The sequence below is a fragment of the Macaca thibetana genome, chromosome 18 (assembly GCF_024542745.1).
Source record: "Macaca thibetana thibetana isolate TM-01 chromosome 18, ASM2454274v1, whole genome shotgun sequence".
NCBI classification, from domain to species: Eukaryota; Metazoa; Chordata; class Mammalia; order Primates; family Cercopithecidae; genus Macaca; species Macaca thibetana.
The window spans coordinates 53,964,259-53,983,773 of NC_065595.1; the positions used below are offsets into that span (position 1 = coordinate 53,964,259).

Here is a 19,515-nt window from a genome sequence, read left to right on the forward strand (position 1 = left end):
TGTCTACATCTATAATCAATATGAAACTACATATAGAGTCATAGAACAGGCAGAGAAACTGGGAGAATCTTCTAACTTTAAAGTGTTCAACTTAGACCTCCTCAAGATTTTTTTCTGTGATTTGGCACATGGCATCCTTCATTGGCTTCCATTCGGCTTCCAGGCATCCTGCATTGGACCCCGTGAACGAAGCCAAGTTACAGGGATTATGACCCAGCTTGGTGGTGCGGGCATATTAATCAACATGGGAGCATTGGAAAGGTATTTTCTGCCACTTGTGTACTCATCTGCCTCCCTGTTTCCCTCCTTCCTTGTATTAAAAAAAATAGGTGTGGGCATGGGCAATAGAAACCTCAACCTCATCGTGAATAGCTACCCTTCCTTTGGGGCAAAGCCACCCCTTTCCTGCTAACTCACAGGACAAAAGTCTTACTGAGGTTCTAAAGAGCCGCACTGTAGATCACTATGGCACACATTTACCTATGTAACAAAGCTGCATGTCAGGCACATGTATCCTGGAACTTTAAATTCAATTAAATTATAAGAAAGAGCTGCACTTTGTTTGATGTATCTGAGTTATGCATTTGACGAGCACACCAATGAATGAGCGTGCTGACTCCTACCAAGCTCTGTCTGTAGAGAGATCATCACAGAATCTCAGGAGCCCTTCCCACAGGTATGACATCAGAACAACTACAAGAGTCAGAGCCTTCATAGAAAAGGGAAACAGAACGAAGGAGGAGGAGGAGGAGAGGAAGCAGGAAGTCATTAGTTTCTTCCTTCATACGAGGAGCTTGATATCCCATGGATAAAGAAATTGGCTGATTTGATGTCTCCTGTTTTATTTACTGACTTTTGCGACATAGAACAAATTATTTGAAAAGTTTATTCACTGTTTTAGTTTATATATGCTTCCTACAAGAGCCTGTTTTTTGTCTAGGAAGCCAGAGATGCATATAGAGAAGAGGGACTTGAGAGCAAGACAACTGGTTAGGAATAACACAAATGCAAGGTTTCATCTGGTACAAAAAGTGCTGGTCCTAGAGTCAGACGAAGGCTCTTTCTCCTCTGCTCCATGACTTTCGGGAAGTCATTCTTTCTCTTTCCTCATCTTCAATACAATTAGATTAACAACCTGGGTAAAAGAACAGAATGAAGCAGTGGAGGTAAGTGTTTGGTAAATTGTGCAAATACAACTTCTCATTGTCTCTGTCTGAATAAGGAGTGTTAGAAAAGAGGAACGTTATCACAGGAAAATAGCAGGACTAGGTAAAATAATGTCAGTGCTAGCTAAGGCTAAATATATCAGAGATTAAAATATAGACTCAAAACTGTGTCATAATGCTTTGAAACTTAACATGTTGTCTAAAAGTGGAGATTAACATTATCATCTTAATTTACTTTCTGGTTCTTCCAGGAATGACAATGAGAACCTGTGACATCCATGAACTCAAAGAAGAAAAGGGAGAAGTGGTTTTACACCTTCTCCACCACCTAACCCCAATCCTACTACCTATAAACCTGCAAAGAAGCAGACTGCTTGGGCTTGTATTTGTCCCTTAATTTATTCATTATCAATTTTTCATTTTTTCTTAAGTTTCTACCATAGGCTTAGTTCTTTCTAGATCAAGCACAAGGGAAAACCTTCTCAGTCCTTTTGCCTTGATGTATTTCTAAGAGAACCAAGACACAATTCGGGGAGGATGAGTTGAATATCCCAGTATTTAGAAAAGGCATGCCTCTAAATATGATTATGACAGGCCACTCTGCCATCAGCACCAATGTTCCTTACAAATAATCCACAAAATATAATAAAACGTGAACTGCAGATGGAGGTCAGTTTTCAGGTTGAATAGATTTTAAAATCAGAGAGTGGCACCCTCATAGGAAATGAAGGAAGCAGAGAAAAGATGTGTTTTTACTCTTCAAAATCTAAAATGTTCTCTTGCTATTATTTCCAGAACAATAAAACAACAACAACAACAAACAAACAAACAAACAAAAAACACCTCTATTTTCAGAAAATAAAAGAGCACCAATAAAACTATAGCAAGTACAATGAGACCAGAGGTAGCTATTTAGGCTGAATGGACAGATCAGGCATCTCTAGATGGCCACAGAAATTATGAAAGAAAATCAAGGCTGTGGCTATCTCTAACCCAATCCAAACCTCAAAAAAAAAAAAAGTAAAAACAGGTTTTTGTTTTATGATTCTAAATAACCAGTTTAGTTCATTATTTTATGAATCTGCAAGCTGTTGTAGATTTTGTATTTTCAGGTACAAGTTCACAGCTACACAATGACAAACACATTAGGGCATGTCTAAAATATTTGTCAAACACCAGGCTGTTTTGCCTACATAATTTCAAGTATCCAGACACACCATTCGGCAATTTCCAGTGATTTGATCTGGCTCAGAATATCCAAGTTTTTGTAACACAGTGAAGGAATCCGCAACGAATGAGGCATTTTAGCTATGCCAGACAAAGAATGGAGATCAGTCCCAGCTTCCACTCACGCTGGGTCTTCAATGTGATAACATGGTCAACACAAGGTCCTGGGGTTTCTGCCCCACTTCTTTATGGGCCATCGTGACCAGGTGTAACTCAGATGTAACACTAATTAAGGAGAGAATCAGAGAACTAGATGCTTTGCTTTGTTTTTTACCATATTGTACTTTTCTCCTTTCACCTATTTCTTAGAGTTTAATATTTGTATAATTTATTGATTTTTAATTGTGGCAAACTATATATAAAAATTTCCATTTTAATGATTTTTAACTGTACAGTTCACTGGCATTAAGTACAACATTCACATTGTTGTCCAACCATCACCACCATCCACGTCTAGATCTTTTTCATCCTCCCAAATCGAAACTCTGTACCCCTTAAACAACAACTCCCCATTCCTTCCTCTCCCCATCCCCAGGTAACTACTATTCTACCTTCTATCTTTATGAATTTGACTATTCTAAGTACCCTACATAAATGGAATCATACAATATTTGTCCTTCTATCTCCACTGTATTTTGATACTACCAGAAAATCCAAAAGTTAGAAAGAGTTAAACCCTGGGTATGATCAATAAAACTAAAATAACAAATATATATGAATACTGGCCATTTTCTGGGTTCTGAGTTAGATGCTTTCTCTTTGATACCTGTGTTTACTACATAAAGATAAGTTTTAAACTTTGTATTTGTTGTAGAAGACCAAAGGTTTAGCTTCTTCTCTCCTCAAAAGACATCTTTAAGTAGGCTTTACTATAGGAAGAAAACCTACAGTAATGCTTGCCCTTGCCTTGGGGAAATAAGGAATAAGAGGAGTATAATAATGCTTTATCTATCAAAATCTTCAGACGCAAAGAAACAAAATAAAAGGCTGATGAGTTACTACCATTATCTGCAAGCTCTTTCACAGAGGGTTTGTTTTGTTTAGGGACATCTACAATTAGAAAAGAAATAGACACACCAACTTTGTTTTCTCAGCAGGAGCTGCTGTACGTTTGGTACAATCGATTTCTTTTTCTCTTTTAAAAAATTAAGATATTCATTATCTACAAAGCAACCTTAGAGGGACAGATTGAGGATTTAATTTCAGATTTTCATGTCTGACTCTCATAGCCAGATGGTCTTTAAACAATGGAAGTTTTGTACCATCAGTCATAATTGTTTCTTATCACTACTATTATTAATGCCATTAGTAAAAATAATGTTGAAATCATTTAAATGTCCATATTGAATAGTCCTGTTGATTTCCTCTCCATCTCCCAGTGCACATTTTAACTGATCAGGCTAATACTCATTAAGACCCTAGAAACTGCTTTCTCTCCTGATAACTTTGAAGAAAATGCACAGATTCTTGCTATCAGTAGCAATTTGTTTATAGCAGCTGTTGCCACAGTTGGAAGAGTTAATACTTTATTTCTCTTTCTTTTTCTTTGTGTTTGTTTTTTATTTGTTTGTTTTTTGAGCAAGACTCTTGCTCTATCCTGGCTGGAATGCAGTGGGGTGATCTTGGCTCACTGCAATCTCTACCTCCCAGGTTCAAGTGATTTTCCTGCCTCAGTCTCCCAAGTAGCTAGGATTACAGGTGTCCGCCACCATGCCCAGCTATTTTTCATACTTTTAGTAGAGACGGGTTCATCACGTTGGCCAGGCTGGTCTTGAACTCCTGACTTCAGGTGATCCACCTGCCTTGGCTCCCAAATTGCTAGGATTACTAGGTGCACCTGGCCTTGTTTCTTGTTTAATTATTACTTATTGACAAGATTTGTTGTTGTTGTTCTTGGCCTTTGGGTTGTGTGTGTGTGTGTGTGTGTGTTGTTTTTTGTGATTTTTTGGGAGAGGGGAGGGTTGGCTATAGCATATTCACAATTCTTTTTCTTTTAAATACATTTTATGTGTTTAACCATAGCATGATTCCACCGGATAAGTTTTATTGGATTTTTTCAGGGGTGGAGCAGGGAAAGGTTTTTTAAAAATTGAAATACGACATCCATATCATTAGAGTTTTAAAGTTAGTAATATGCTTAAGGCGGATTTTTTATGGTTAGCAAAGCTGAGAGGTTCTGACACCCAAAGGATGCAAGAAGAGATAACTTACATAAATGTATATGGTGCCCCGGAGGTGCCACAATTGTATTATGGGGTTTCTCATGAATGGTCTTGGTTCAGACAGTAGAACAGTGAAGCAAAGCTAAGTGGTTCTGTACTGGATGGGCTGTGCATGTGACACATTACACTGCAAACAGAAGTACCTTTCAGTGCCAGATAGTTTACTAGGAGGCACTGGAATATGAACTAGTACAAAATATCTAAGGAAATGTATATCTTATTAAAAATATTTCTTTAAAACAGTCACTGCATTTCTTTAAAAAGCCACTAGCTTTAAAATGGATAGCCTAACAGATTGCATGGAATAATCTGAAAATGATAAGGTCTGAAGCTTAGCAAAGAATATATTTAATACATAAACTGGAGAATGTAGAAAATAGGACGGTATGATATGATTGATTGATTGAACTATTTCTTAGAGATTTCAATCAGCCCTGAAGTTTATTTCTTCCTATTTTGAAAACTGCATTTTCTTTTTTTAAAATTTTGTTTGTGAAGTGCTTGCTTATACTGATTTTGTAACTCCTGAAAGGCAAAAAGCAAATAATTATGAAGAAAGAGGTTCGTGGCAGAATTCTAGTCAAGTACCACTTCTTACACGAGCAATTATACATAATGCTTAATTAATTGTTTTATATGTGTGAGGCAGTCTTGTCAAAATCAAGGATCCTCAATAGAACTAAAAGAAAGTGTGCTCGCTAGTAAGCAGCATCACAAACATACAATTTTTCATAGCTAGGATTTACCTTGGAGAAATCTCATTTCACCCCATTATTTTACATGTGACCAAGTGAGATGCCCATGTAATTTCTTGATGAAATAAAAAAACATGATTTGGTTATTAGCTTTTAAAAAGATTAGCCACAGAGATGTTGATAAATTAGTACTCCCATTGCAAAGATATCCTTCTTCTATGCTGTTAACTTAAACACTAGAGACCATGTGACTTATTCAACTAATATAAACCAAAATGATAATAGTTGCTATCATTTATTGAGAACTGACTGTGTGCTAGACTCAGTTCTAGACAGTTTCCATATATTATCCCATTTAACCTCAAAATAACCCTTCAAAATAGACATTTTCATTCATATTTTATGGCTAAAGAAACTAAGAATCAGGTAATACCACAAGTTGAGGTGGCAGAATTACTATTGTAACTCAACTAGAGTAATAAAACCTACTTGCAATTATTTATTTAAAACATAGAAGGTAAGTATCCAGCAAAGAATTTCAAATGCCAGTAATGAATACAGATGCTTCACAACTTTCTCCACACATCTGCCTTCTTGTGGACAAACAGATTTCTCAATTGAATAAGACTACCAAAAACGGCGGTCAGGATATCCAATCACAGTCAGGTTTTATTTCTTCATACATCTGTATTGTTTTATGATGTGAGATTATACCTAGCGTTCACATTAGACGACCAGAGAAGAAACTTTGATAAAAGACCACATTGGGCCAGGCGCAGTGGCTCACACCTGTAATCCCAGCACTTTGGGAGACCGAGGCAGGTGGATCGTCTGAGGCCAGGAGTTCAAGACCAGCCTGGCCAACATGGTGAAACCCCATCTCTACTTAAAAAAATACAAAAATTAGCTGGGCATGGTGGCACATGCCTGTAATCCCGGCTACTGGGGAGGCTGAGGCAGGAGAATCGTTTGAACCTGGGAGGCGGAGGTTGCAGTGAGCCAAGATCGTGCCACTGCACTCCAGCCTGGGCAACAGAGCGAGACTCCATCTCAAAAAAACAAACAAACAAACAAAAAAACCCATTGATTTAAGGGTCTCAATACAAGGACTTGGTACCTATTTCTGTTTCAGAAATATGCCCATTGGCATATCTGCAACCGTTAGAAGATTTACCTTCTCAGAAGATGAGATATTACAAACTCAATATTGACAGTGATACAGGAAACTAATAGGTTTTCCAGAGGCTAATTACAAACAGGTGGTGGCTGGGGCCAAACTCCAGGAATCACAAACCCATTTTGTTAGAGCTCATTAATGCTTCTATTCAACTCCAGGAAAACGTGCACATTCCACAGCATTATAGGGGGTTTCAGGTTGGCTGATAAAAAACAGGTGATTTTTCTCACACACAAACTGACCCAGGGATAAAATAAAACAATATAATTAGCCTTCCCACGTGGCAGGGCCTCTCGTGGTAGTTACAGGTGGATTCTGCTGGAGCGATAATGGAAATGCTGTTGTTTAGTGACCAGGTAGGGGAAACTGTGGCAGCTTCACCACAGCTAGTAGTATCTATGCACACCCAGGTTGAGCCCAAGCACTGAGGCTTCTCTCTTCTCCCTAATGGAAAGTGCAATGGGATTTTAAAATTTGATCTGAGAGTCTGACTGCTTCAGTGGAGGGCTCTGAAATTTCACATTTCATCTCAGCAGCTAATGTCCAGATCTTGTCAAATCACCACCAAGAATATACCGCAGGGCTACCCTGGACAAAACTGTGCTGTTCTGTGGCACCTTCTGAGGGTTCAGTGACTGTGATGCAATCAAATGTGCTGTCTCATGCTAACATTAGAAGGGGGGCTGCTGCTCCCCTGAAAGAACATCTTGTTTTCTCTTCCACAACCGTCGTAGTGCTAACCTTTTTCAGCTGAGCTGCTAGTTTCAATTCAAAATATCCTATCTTGTTTTTTTCTGCCTTTTAAAAGTGGTAGAACTTATTTTGACGGTGAGACCCTGGAAGATGAAAACAGAAAGAAAACAGTTTTCTTCCTGATTGTTTTCTTGCTGACAATTTTATTGCCATTGTCTTCCGTGTGGCTAATGGTTGGTAGGCTGCTGGTCTCATACCAATTATTTCCAAAAAAAAAAAAAAAAAAAAAGGAAGTTAGATGGATTTTTAATATACTCTTTTTCCCAGTTTCTTAAAGATGGGCAAAAAACATTGCTACCGACACCACAAAATGCAGATTATTAATTAGATAAAAAGCACAAAAGTACTTTCAGGTCATTTTATGATTACAGAGGCTGATTGAAGTCTGTTAAGTTTGTATGTCATTCTTGGCAAGATATGAACGTGACTTTTCACATGCTATTTCACTGACAGCCTATTTTAAAATTTAAAATAAATTGTCATTACTCTGATTTAAAGGTCATGAAGTTTACTGATTTCTTTGTATTGCATGGAACAAAATAAATTTTCAAAATATTTTATACAGCCTCAACTTTGAGATCCTTTTGAAATGCAAGAAAATAAAGATACCCACCACAACAGAATGAAAATTTACCTTCAGTCTATTTGCCACTGGAATTACTACAAGTTCAAGATCAACCAAACAGGTTGAATCACTTTAAAATGTCAACGGCCTAATGCTTAAAAAGATCATCTTTTTGTAAGTGATGTCATTCTGGAATATTAAAATGTCTTATAAATGTACATTTCAGAACTTAATTCACTCAAATGAATATTATTGCCTTCAGAACAGTTATCTGAAAAAGGAAAGCCCTCTTTCCAGTAATAATTTCATTGCTTAAAATATTTTGAGAACTGTCTTTATTCCTCTTAGGAACTAATAAGAAAACGGTCCTGTTTTTAGTCCTATTTTCTTTTTTTGACTCTAAGTAGCATAAGCCATCCTTCTCATCTACTTAATGTCTAGACCTGGCAATCATTTTTTTGTGTTGTTCTTGTTTCCAAACTTAAATGATCAAAGATCAAAAATTTTTTGCCATCAAAGATATTTAGAAGATTGTGCTACAGGATTTGAGGACAATCTCAAAAAGGGAATTTCAAAAGCACGGTTCAAGCCATGTCAACAAAATTTAGAATGCTATGTGCAACTTCGCAAGGTCAGGACTCACAGAGGGACGTTACTCACCTTTCTTCTTGTCTTGCCTCTTGTGGCAGATCCCCTTTCAATGGCTGGCTTCTGACACTGGACGAGCTGCCTGTTTTCCTTGTCTATAAAATGATGCCAAAGGACTGGATGTCTGCAAAGGATCTTTCCAGTTCTAAAATTCTAGGACAATGATGTGTGGTTCTCTATGTGACACTTGGTTGTTTTCGTTTGTTTGTTTTTAATTAAAAGTCACTTTAGGCCACAACTTTAATGTATTCAGTCATCATATCAGTGATTGGGGATATTTCTTCCATAGTCTCTTTTCTTCTCACATTCTCCTGTATTAACATTTATTGCCACTTAGGGGCAAGAACAAAGTTTTTATTCCATTGAATTTAGGGCTTGTGGACATTTAAAATTTTTTATTGTAGATCAGAGAATGTATCAACCTTGTGCGTGGGGAGAGAGAGAAGAAGAATGTGCAAAGATACTCATGTAATATAAACTTGTTACATTAAAAAAAAAATCTGCCAACACCCCTGGTTCTCACTCTGATGTTAATCTTTCATGTACTATAGCACTAATCTGATTGACTCTATTTACTTGTTAAAAGCTTGGTCCTTCCCTTTTCTGTTGGCATTGCAGCAGTTGCTTACCTTAAAGGAAAAATGATGGTTAAAAAATACTTCCTGTGAACTGCTGCCAGTTGCAGGTATTTGCAGGACATGTCTGGTTCTATTTAGGGTTTTTTCTTTCTTTCTTTAGTATCCTTGGCCATATAACCTGATCTTTTTCATAAGAAATGTCAGCAAAGTCTTTGAATTAATGAGCTGTGAAGTGCTCAAAAACATACCATTTCAAGAAGTATCTTGCAAGGATATAACACTAATGGGAGGTGATCCTTGAGTTTATAACCAAATATCCCACCCTAACTAAAAAGAACTAAGATAACGACTGGCCCAGGCACAATCTCCTTGAACAAAGACATAGAGAAGAAGTGATGAGGAGTGGGGGAGGTCAGAACCAGAATAGCAATCTGGGGAAATGTGTTTTTTTGTTAGTCTTTCTAGCTCTGCTGAGCACTTCCGTCAAATAATGGAATTATACAAACCCCCCTTTAAAAGATAACCAGGTGGAGTATAGCAAAGAGAAGGGAGGAGGTGAGGTGTGTTCAGGTTGATCAAATAAAACTGAATGGTAGGTCCTCGGCTACACCTAATGTGGGTTTTGTTTTCTTTTAATTTTGCCATTAAAAAAAATGCGGTGTCACTCCTTCAATCTTTTTACAATTCTGCATGGTTGAACATTTGAAATGAGTTTGTGTATCACCCTCAGGCGCTGATTCAGACTTGATTGGGGCAAAGCAGACTGCATGTGCTTATTTTTATCCACGTCATTTGGGACGTTATGTCGCCAAAGGAACCAAAAATGTGCTGCTCTATTGCCAAATTATCACCTATCCTTTGATGAGACAGGGCGATGATCCTCAACAAGTTGTGCGACCTTAGTGTAATAGCAATGTCAGGTCAACTTGAGAAAGTGAAGAGAGAGCCCTAGACACAAATAAAAAGAAACAACCAACAATCCTTATAATTATCATCATCTGCTGCTTTTCCCTCTTTTGGCAAAGAAACACTCCATCCATTTGCAGAAATCGCCCGCGGAAACGTTACATCAAAACTAATCACAACGATTAAAATCAGCTTTTCTGTGCAAGAGGAGGGTAAAAAGCAAGTTGGAGGCTGGAATGAGACTGTTTTTCCACCAAAAAAAAAAAAAAAATCTGGAAAAAAATTTCCTATGTGTATATTTCTCTATACATATATGTAGAGCTTTATTTTTGAAGATCAATTGTCTGCCCTGTGACCAGTTAATTTGATTTAAGTTTTATTTTGGAGATTGATTTAGACTAGAGGTAGAGGCATGAGCTAATTGTATCCTGATCCTTGCCTTGAGGGGTTTCAAAGCCCTGGAGCAACTCTTCTCTGTATTTTGTTCTGTCTACCTTAGCCAAGCTATTGCATTTCTCTCTGGTGTGGCGAGCCGAGCAGATCGCTGGGAGAGAAATCGGAAAAGGGGGGAGAGGAAAAGGAAAAGGGGACTTGGAGAGAGACTTTGTGCTTCAATGTTTCAGGTAAGATCTGACGGTTTGGGTTTGTTATTATTTGCTAAGGAGGGTATGGCTGGGACTTTGGGCGCAACTCGCTTTTACGCATGTGCCAGGCATGGGGCGAGAGCGCGGCACACTCGCACACACGCCGCCCGCCACGGCGGGCGACTCGGGATCCGGTCGGACCCGCGGCGGCCGCCTCCTCCGGGGCTGCCGCTCCCGGTTCTCGGCTTTCTTCCTCCGGTGGGAGCGGGCGCCAGCAGGGCGGAGCAGAGCGGGCAGGAGGAGCGGGTGCGGCCGGCCGGGGCCGCGGCTGGGGGCCGGGAGCCGGCGCGCCGGGGCCGGGTTTCCGGATCTCGGGGCCGGGTTCCGGATCTCGGAGAGGAGCCGCCTTGGCTCTGGGAGCCCGTGCCAGAGCCGCCCGCCCGCCGCTCCGCGCGCCAGCCTCCCCGGCGGCCGCTCCGCCGCGGCTCTCCCCCGCCCTCCCCGAGCCCCTCCCTCCTCCCCCGAGCCCCGCGCGTCCCTTTCTTCCCCGGCGCAGAGCTCCGCGCCCGCGAACCGGCCCCGCCGAGAGCGCCCAGCGCCGCGGGTTCCCGGCCGCCGCCACGGGGGCGCCCCGAGCCCAGCGCACATCCCTGCGGGGCGCGCAGGGGGTGGCGGCGCTCGGGGCGGCGCTTCCGCCGGGGGTAGGGGACCCTCCGCCCCCTTCTCGCAGGCAGCCTCGGCGGCGCCCCCGGACGCCCCGTGAAAGACGCCATTGTGGCGGTCGAGCGGACTGCGGCCTGGGGCGGTTTTTTCTTCCCCCTTTTGCCCGGGCCGGACCGCGCCGCTCCCCTTTGTGAGCCGCGGCTCGTGCCCGGCGCTCTTCGTCTCCGGCCGGGCTGATCCAGATTCGCCGCTTCCGCCCACCCGGGCGCCTTTAAAGCCCCCTCCCGCTCCCTCCCATCTCCAGCCCCCCTCCCCCTTTTGGATGCAAACGTTTCATTTATTTTTAAAAAGCTCTCATTCCTCTTCCTCCCCACCTCCTCCCCGGATAAAGGGCACGGCACATGCTCCGGATTAGAAGTCTCCTTGGGAGGCGGGGAGGGGGTGGGGGCGGCGCTGGGACGCGGGGAGGATGCGAGCGCTGCAGGTAATGGCTGTGGCTTTGCTGCGCTCGCGTATTCCCCGCGCTGCCGGCAACGCCAAGTCCGAAGCCCGCATCCTTCCCTCCCCTCCTGGCGGCCTAGGTTCCCTTAAAGGGACAGAGTTTCCCGGCCGCCTTTGGCTCCGCCGTCTGAACCAGCGCTCGGGGCGCAGAGGTGGGCTGGAGGGATGCAGTTTGGCTCCTTTCTGACCTCTTTCCTCCTCCGCTCCCCTCAACTCCCGCCGCCCCCCCTACCCACTCCCGCCACCCCTCTTTACTGAAATGTGAAGTGTGCTTCCTCTCCTGCCCCCAAGAGGGACCTGGCTGGAAAACAGAGTCCGCGCCTCCTGGAGAAAGAACGGGGTGGGGGGCGCGTAATGGTGAATTCGCGTTAAAAGTGAGGTCGAGCCCCAAAACATCCAGGAAGAGGAAAGCAGACCTGTGGTGCAGGAATCCCTTACCTGCACGCGCGCTCCGCACAGCCTCCCCGCCACCGCAACTTGCGAACTGTCGCGGGTAGACAGTGTCTGCCTTTGTGCTTTCGAACACTTGCACTGTCGTGGAAATGATGTTCTGGTGTCAGAACGTTTTCAGTGACTGCTTCGGGGTTCGGCTGGGCGGAAGCCAACTAAGTTAGCAAAGTTGTAAATGGGGCCGTTGGCTTTGTACGTGGAGAATGGCACGCGAGAACTGTCCAGGATCCCAGTGGCACTGGCTTCGTCGCTAAAAGGTGCACCGCAGTAGGCAGGAGTAATTTGGTACAAATGTATTACCTTTTAGATAATAGAACTGGCTGCTTTCAAGCAAATCCTTGACTATGCGTTGTGTGTGCGTGTGTCTGTGTGTGTATCCTGGGTGGTACTGGGAGACATAACAGTTTAACATATTCTTTAAGAAACGTTTGCCTTCTGTTTTCAATCAACTAAGCTGGCAGCTAGAGATACAAGTTTATTTGAGAATACCCTCTGGGTACCAAGCATGCTTGGATTGTTTTAGCAAATTAAAAATGAGCAAAATGCTTTTACCTTCTCAGCAGTAGACTCCTTAAGAGACCTCCTGTTTTGTGTGTATGTGTGCGTTTTTTAGAGAAACATTTTCTGTGTGTATCTCAAATGTGTTTTTAATGTGGAAAAGGAGAAAATAAAGGATTTTAAAAGGCTGAGGCTGATTCTGTAGAATGATTCATTAAACCTGATTCTACATCAAGGAATTCACCTACATATATGGGAATCTGTGGCAACTAATAGCCTACTTGGTGAATTTAAAATAGCAGTGGATCCATTTGTCTCCTGGATAATGGGCAGTGTGCCGATTTATTCCTCGTGTTTGTATTTGTGTGGCATTTGGCTTACTACGAGGGGCTGATGTTCAGGAAACTAACACACTGACGGCAACAGTTTGACTCAGGAGTCCTGCTGCTGCCTGAATGGAAAGAATTGTAAGCAGTTGTTATGATGACAGTAGGTTAAATGTTTACTAATTAGGTTGCAAAGGTGACCACGAAACTTTAAAACTTTGCATCACGGAGAAAACTTCATTGGGTTAGGCTTATATTTGTAAGAGAGTAATTAGGCAAAAATGTCACATATTAGCTGGGAAGAAATTTTGAAATGAATTGAGTGTGAAAGATATTTGGCAAAAATCTCCCACCACAGTATGCAAAACGACTGCAGTGATTTTGCTGTATTAATTATGCCTGAAGCACAATATATAAAGTTCTCCAGCACACACTAGAGGTCTCTCTTCTAGCTGTAAGGTTTTTGTGTTTGTAATTCTTTGCCAGGGCTTGCATAGTAGGGGTGCACAGTAACAGCTTGGTTCATATTTACTTAAGTAATGGTGATTTACTGACCATTCAGCTTACTCTGATGTGAGATATTTATTTTGGGGGGAGCCTTCAGTAATCATTGTACAAATTATACCACTTAAGGACTAGGAAAGTAACTTCACTAAGACTTCAACTAGATGATGATGAAAGCATATTATTCGATTTGCGTTGAATAATGCGTTATGGACCTTTTGGCATCAAATTATTTATCCAAAGCAATTTGTTTTTAAATGTAAGAGTAATTAGTGACAGATGTATTTTATCAGAGAACTTTCTTAAATTAAACCTCCATTTAGCTCTACGTTTAGCAATAACAATTGCTTGCACAAATGCTTTCTTGTCTTAATGTTTCTGAATCAGAATGATAGTTTTCTACTTCTGATGTGATGTTTTTAGCTAAGATCTTTTCCCATTTGCATTGCATTTGAGTCATTCAAATGATGTTTGTGAACTATCAGTTCACCAACGTTTTTATTTAGTTGTTTATTAAACTGCATTTCTGAACCTTCTTTTGGACTGCAGTTTATGATTTCCCAAGCAAACAGAGCATTTATTTGCTCCATCTTTAGGATGAACTATCTTGGGAATAAAAATGAAATTTTTGGATGCAAGCGTGTATGCTTATTTTAATAGCTTACTCATGCAGAAGTGAGACACAACTCGCTCTGGCTTTTCATTCATAAAAACGTGGTAGATATAAATAATGTTTTGCTTGTTAATGAGTTTGGTTTGAGATAACTGAAGAAACAAAACAGAGAGATTATCCTTTAAGAATAATAAGCCTGTGTTCATTAGGTCCGTTCATTCATTCATTGAACAAATATTTGTGCCTGCTGTATAAGAACTACTGTGTTAAATGCTGGAGACACAATAGTGAGAAAAAGCATTCAGAGCCTCCAATCTCCTGGAGCTTATAGTCCAGACAGAGAGGCAGACATTCATCGAATAACTGAACAACTGACAGAGATGAGTGCTTTGAAGGAAAAGGAATATGGGTTCTGGTAGCATTAACTTAAAGAGCGCCAAAACGGCCTGGACCAGGGTCAGAAGTGCCACACACTGAGATCTGAAGGATGAAGGGGCCTAGGCAAGAGAGAGAGAACAGAGACTAAGTCCAAGGGAGAGAGAAGAAGGAACAGCATTTTACCAAGCCAGGAGAAGCTTAGCAAAGGGGGAGGAACTCAAGGTTTAACTGGCTGGAGTAAGACACGGAGGAAGCAGTGATGCAGACTGCAGGGACGGGCACCTGGTCTTCACCCTACAAGTAAGTGATGGGGAGGATTGGGAGAGGAGCAGCAGTGACATAATCAGATTGGTGTTTGGAAAGAATGACTCTGCTGGCACTCTGGGAAGTGGTTAGAGGGACCCAGGTGGATGAAGCATAGCTCTTGGAAGGCTATTACAGTCATCCAGGCAAGAGAAGACGTAGCTGGGTTTAGGGTAGGGGAACCACTGTTGGAAGGGTTTGAGATCTATGTAGAGGGGACAATTTATAGAACCTAATAAAGGTTTGGCCATAGGTGAACAAGAAGAGAGAAGTGTCAAGTGGACACCTAGGTTTCGGGCATGTTAATTGAATAGACAGGGGAATTCTGAAGCCTGGGTGGATTTTGTATCTTTCACTTCGTTTGTAATAGCCAGATTAAGTAGCAGTGAGAAGCCTCATTCATATCCGGTGTAACAGCATTCACAAAGGAAACCAAAGCATCTAGTCATTCTTTAATCCCTCCATTTGTTCAGCAATTGGGTCTGGAGTGCCTACAGTGTATCAGGCACGCAATGGCCTGCTCTTTTCATCCTGTTATCCAAAATGCCTTTTCCTTTATGAAGTGTACCATGTGGTTCCATTTATCCAAGTCTGACTAAGTTGGAATTCATCATTAAAGTAGGCCTATGTTGAGCCTTCTGAAACAAACCTGTGCCTTATAGTACAAATTAATTGTGTTAAAATATTATAAATGTGTCAAATGATTATAAAATGAATGGTTGGATGCTTTTTAAAAGTCCGTTTACATACAAATAACTGACACAATTATGCAAATCACTCGACTGAAAACACTTTGAATATCACTCTCTCCATAGGGGTTTGATGTACAAATGCAATTCCATAAGCTACTTTTCTTGGTGGTTCTCATGTGGATGGCCCTCAGGGCAAACTCCAGTTGGAAAAACAACCGTATTTTGACCTATTCCTTATTTCTCTATAAAAATGGGAACGATGCCATCTCTCTAACCTGCATTATAGGATTGTTAAGAGGAAAAATAAGAGTATGTCCAACTGAAGTGTGTATACGTAGTATCAAACAACCCCAAAGGGCACTTTCTTTGGAGGAGCCGCCGCAAGTCTGGCCCCTGCTGTCTCAGTCCCTCGGTCCACATCAGTCCCACCTTATCCTGGCTGCCTCTGAAACCCCAGGCACTGGTAACATCCGCGGCTAAGATTTAGGGAACAAGTAGCAGAGGCCATCTGGAATACCTACCTCCCTGAGCCCTGCAAACAAGACTGTGAGGCAAGTAGTATTCCGCCCTCATCTTATTCTGCACCCACCCTAGGTAATATGCCGGAAACCTCGGTGTCCACTTGACACTTCTCTCTTCTTGTTCACCTACGGCTAACCCTTTGCTAGGTTCTGTACACTTTACCTTCTTCTTCTTCTTTTTTTTTCTTTTCTTTTTTTTTTTTTTTTTTTTTTTGAGACTGAGTTTTGCTCTGTCACCCAGGCTGGAGTGCAGTGGCTCGATCTCGGCTCACCGCAACCTCTGCAGTGATTCTTCTGTCTCAGACTCCCAAGTAGCTGGGACTACAGGTGCCTGCCACTATGCCTGGCTAATTTTTCTATTCTTAGTAGAGGTGGGGTTTCACCGTGCTGGCCAAGCTGGTCTCAAACTCCTGACCTCAAGTGATCCACCCACCTCAGCCTCCCAAAGTGCTGGGATTACAGGTGTGAGCCACCGCACCTAGCCAACTTTCCCTTCTAAATAGATCTGACTCTTCCACCAGTGTTCCCCCTACCCTAACCCCAGTTGTATCTCCTCTTGCCTGGAGGATTAGAAAGGTTATGTGCCTTGCCTGAAGTCAAACACTAGGCTAGTGGCAGAGCAGGGATTCTAACTCAGCTGGCTGACTACAAAATCCCGTCATTAGCCCCCGTTAGCCATTCTGCTTTCTCATCTACACCCATAGTCCTATCTGTCCAGGACATACTATTTAAGCCCTTTCAAGGGCACTTGGCAGAGGGCTTGCTTGTTCTGCCACCAGCTTCCATTCCTCCTGTTCTCTCTTCGTCCTCAGCTCTGTATCTCTCTACCACACCAGCACCCTACTGTTATGCCAGGAGAGAAAGAAAAAAAAAAAAAAAAAAAAAAAAACCAGCGTGAGATTGTTGTGATCAGAACATGTGAATTGGTCTCCATCTCTTGCTGAGCAAAGTACTCTGTCATGCTAACCAAAATAGGGATTTGTTTTCTATCCAATGGGAACTGACAATTCAGCCCTTGCTGCCGACACCAATGCTGCTATTAAGAAGAAGAGTTATGAACTGAAGAGAATGTTAACGAGATAGATTTCAAAGGCTGGCTAGAGGAAGGGATATTCTTCCTGATAAATCTTTCCAGAGCATCTACTGCTATCATCACTTACTTGTTTTTGTAGCTCTTTCACTTTGCTGGAAATTTGTAGCTAATGGAACAGAAAATGTGTATAAAACAAAAGACTCAGACTTTCTATGTGAGGGGGAGAAAAAGCTACCACATTGGTCCAATGGTACTGATCCTTCTCTATCCTACCCATCCACTCCCACCACCCCATATGCAAATCCCACTCCATCTCTGGAGTCTGTGCTATATTTTCTTGGTAATTACTGAATCTCTCTAAGCTTCAGTTTTCTGAACTACAAATGAGATAATAATATGAGATCATTACAAAGGAGATAATAATAGTCTTAGAGTTGTTCAGAGAATAAAATGAGATGTAACGGGATGGATATGCCTAGCACAAAATAAGCACTCAGAAAATACCCATATATTATTAAGAGTAGGGACTGTGTTTATTCACCTTTGCTTTCTCAGTTCCTTAATACAGGGCCTGGCACACGGGATAAGTGCTCAATAAATAACTGTTGAATACATGAACACATAATTTCAGAGAACACAAGAATAAAGCGAAATGTTGATTTCACTTCCCTGTAAGTACTTTTTGCCATTGACAAGAGGACCCAAGTTCTGCCAGACACCCTCACCTGCTGGTTATGGGCTTTTTCTTTTTTCTTTTCTTTTTTTTTTTTTCTGAGACGGAGTCTGGCTCTGTCGCCCAGGCTGGAGTGCAGTGGCGCAATCTCAGCTCACTGCAAACTCCACTTCGGTTGTGGGCTTTTTCTAACCAATTAGATCAATCATTTGGGAACAGATCAAATTTGATCTGGGGAAGCACTGATGCTAGGTAGGATGTTGCCTCAAAGATGGTCCTGTTTTGCCTTTTGATTACTCACGTGGAGGTCCTCCTGTGCACATTTGTCATGGGATTTCCGAAATCTGCAGACACTTATGCTATGAAATGATGCAAATACACCGCTAGGTTCTGAACCCCCACAATGGGAATCACTGAATTTGCGTTTTAACACTGCAAAGCAACACGGGACCCGGTCTGATACCCATTCCATCCAGCAGATGGCAGTGACACACATTGGCAAGTAAACTTGGAATCGCCTCTGGTCTTGCTGTTAGTTTCTCACCATTGCCTGTCTCTCCTGGAAAAGCCAAGCCCAGCCAGCTTTAAAAAGCTGCCTTTTCCCAGCACTTTGGGAGGCCGAGGCGGGCGGATCACGAGGTCAGGAGATCGACACCATCCTGGCCAACATGGTGAAACCCCGTCTCTACTAAAATACAAAAAAATTAGCCGGGCGTGGTGGCGGGCGCCTGTAGTCCCAGCTACTCGGGAGGCTGGGGCAGGAGAATTGCTTGAACCCGGGAGGCGGAGGTTGCAGTGAGCTGAGAGCTCGCTACTGCACTCCAGCCTGGGCGACAGAGCAAGCCTCTGTCTCAGAAACAAAACAAAACAAAACACAAAACCAAAAAAACAAAACGGCCTTTGCTCCTTCACCCAAACAACCGAGGCTCAACGGGGACAGCTGGAAGGATCAACACCTCCGAGCCGCCTGTTTCTTCCTGGGCTGTGGGGCAGGAGGAGAAAGAAAGCAGACCTTGTTATCTGGTGCAATCCACTTACTGCCAGTTTCCCAGATATATGAACCATAAAAGGCCTGCTTTCCTGTTTATTTAATCAAATCAACAGAAGAAAGTGCTGTCCACCTCCAGCGTCTACCATGCTCTGGATTGAGAGCACTTGATGCCAGAAGTGATCAGGAATACTAGTAAAGATAATAACCCAGTCTTAGGCAGTCACGTGCCGCCAGGGAATGGAACAGTGTCCTGTGCTGCTGAAGACCCGTGTGAAACCCTCTCCTGTGGGGTCGTGAAATGACTTGGTCTTCTGGTTGCTTAGAAATAGAGACCCACTGTTAATTATGTGACCCCAAAGCTTTGGTTTCATTATTTACACAATGTAGGTGAGGAAAACCACCTTAGAGGGTTGTTGTAAGAACTGAATATGTAATACCAATACAGTGCTTTAAGTGCCAGACTGTTTTTCAAGGGCTTTGCAAGATATTACTTGTGGAATCCTCATCCATCACCTAAGGGGGTGATATTATTGGCACCCCCATGTTTTAGATGAGGAGATGGAAGTGCAGAGAGATAAAGTAACTTCCCCCGGGTCACATATGATGAGTGGTCGAGCCAGGAGTTGAACTGTGCATTCGAGCTTCCAGTCTTTGCTCTTAGTCTCTACGTGCGGCTGCCTGTTACTAATACTGATTAGTAATTACTAATACTAATAATTATTAAGCACGTTCCGTATACTAGGAATGTTACATATTTTAACTCCTCTTTCATTTTCACGTTCACTTTCCTCATCTTAACAAATGAGGAAAAAATATTTACTCTGTGCCCACTCAGTAGGAAACACAAT

At 42.2% G+C, this 19,515-nt stretch overlaps 1 protein-coding gene and 1 long non-coding RNA gene across 4 annotated transcripts in view; one reads left to right on the top strand and one right to left on the bottom strand.

Moving 5' to 3' along the window:
- KCTD1 (potassium channel tetramerization domain containing 1) overlaps positions 1-19,515 on the top strand; it is a 622,936-nt gene that overhangs the window by 411,821 nt on the left and 191,600 nt on the right. The window contains exon 1 of one of the 3 annotated variants that reach the window (XM_050767133.1): positions 10,428-10,560. The exons of 1 other annotated variant lie outside the window; for it this stretch is intronic. In XM_050767133.1, the coding sequence (XP_050623090.1) occupies positions 10,552-10,560 (9 nt within the window). In that variant the 5' untranslated portion in view covers positions 10,428-10,551. Of the gene's footprint in view, positions 1-10,427; positions 10,561-19,515 lie in introns of those variants that run through there. One more of the 3 variants, XM_050767136.1, reaches the window with a different exon arrangement.
- Positions 798-12,213, bottom strand: LOC126940982 (uncharacterized). The gene is made up of 3 exons (XR_007721024.1): positions 12,124-12,213; positions 8,466-8,548; positions 798-1,135 (listed from the first exon to the last, which is right to left on the bottom strand). It is a non-coding gene; the product is annotated as an uncharacterized LOC126940982 (long non-coding RNA).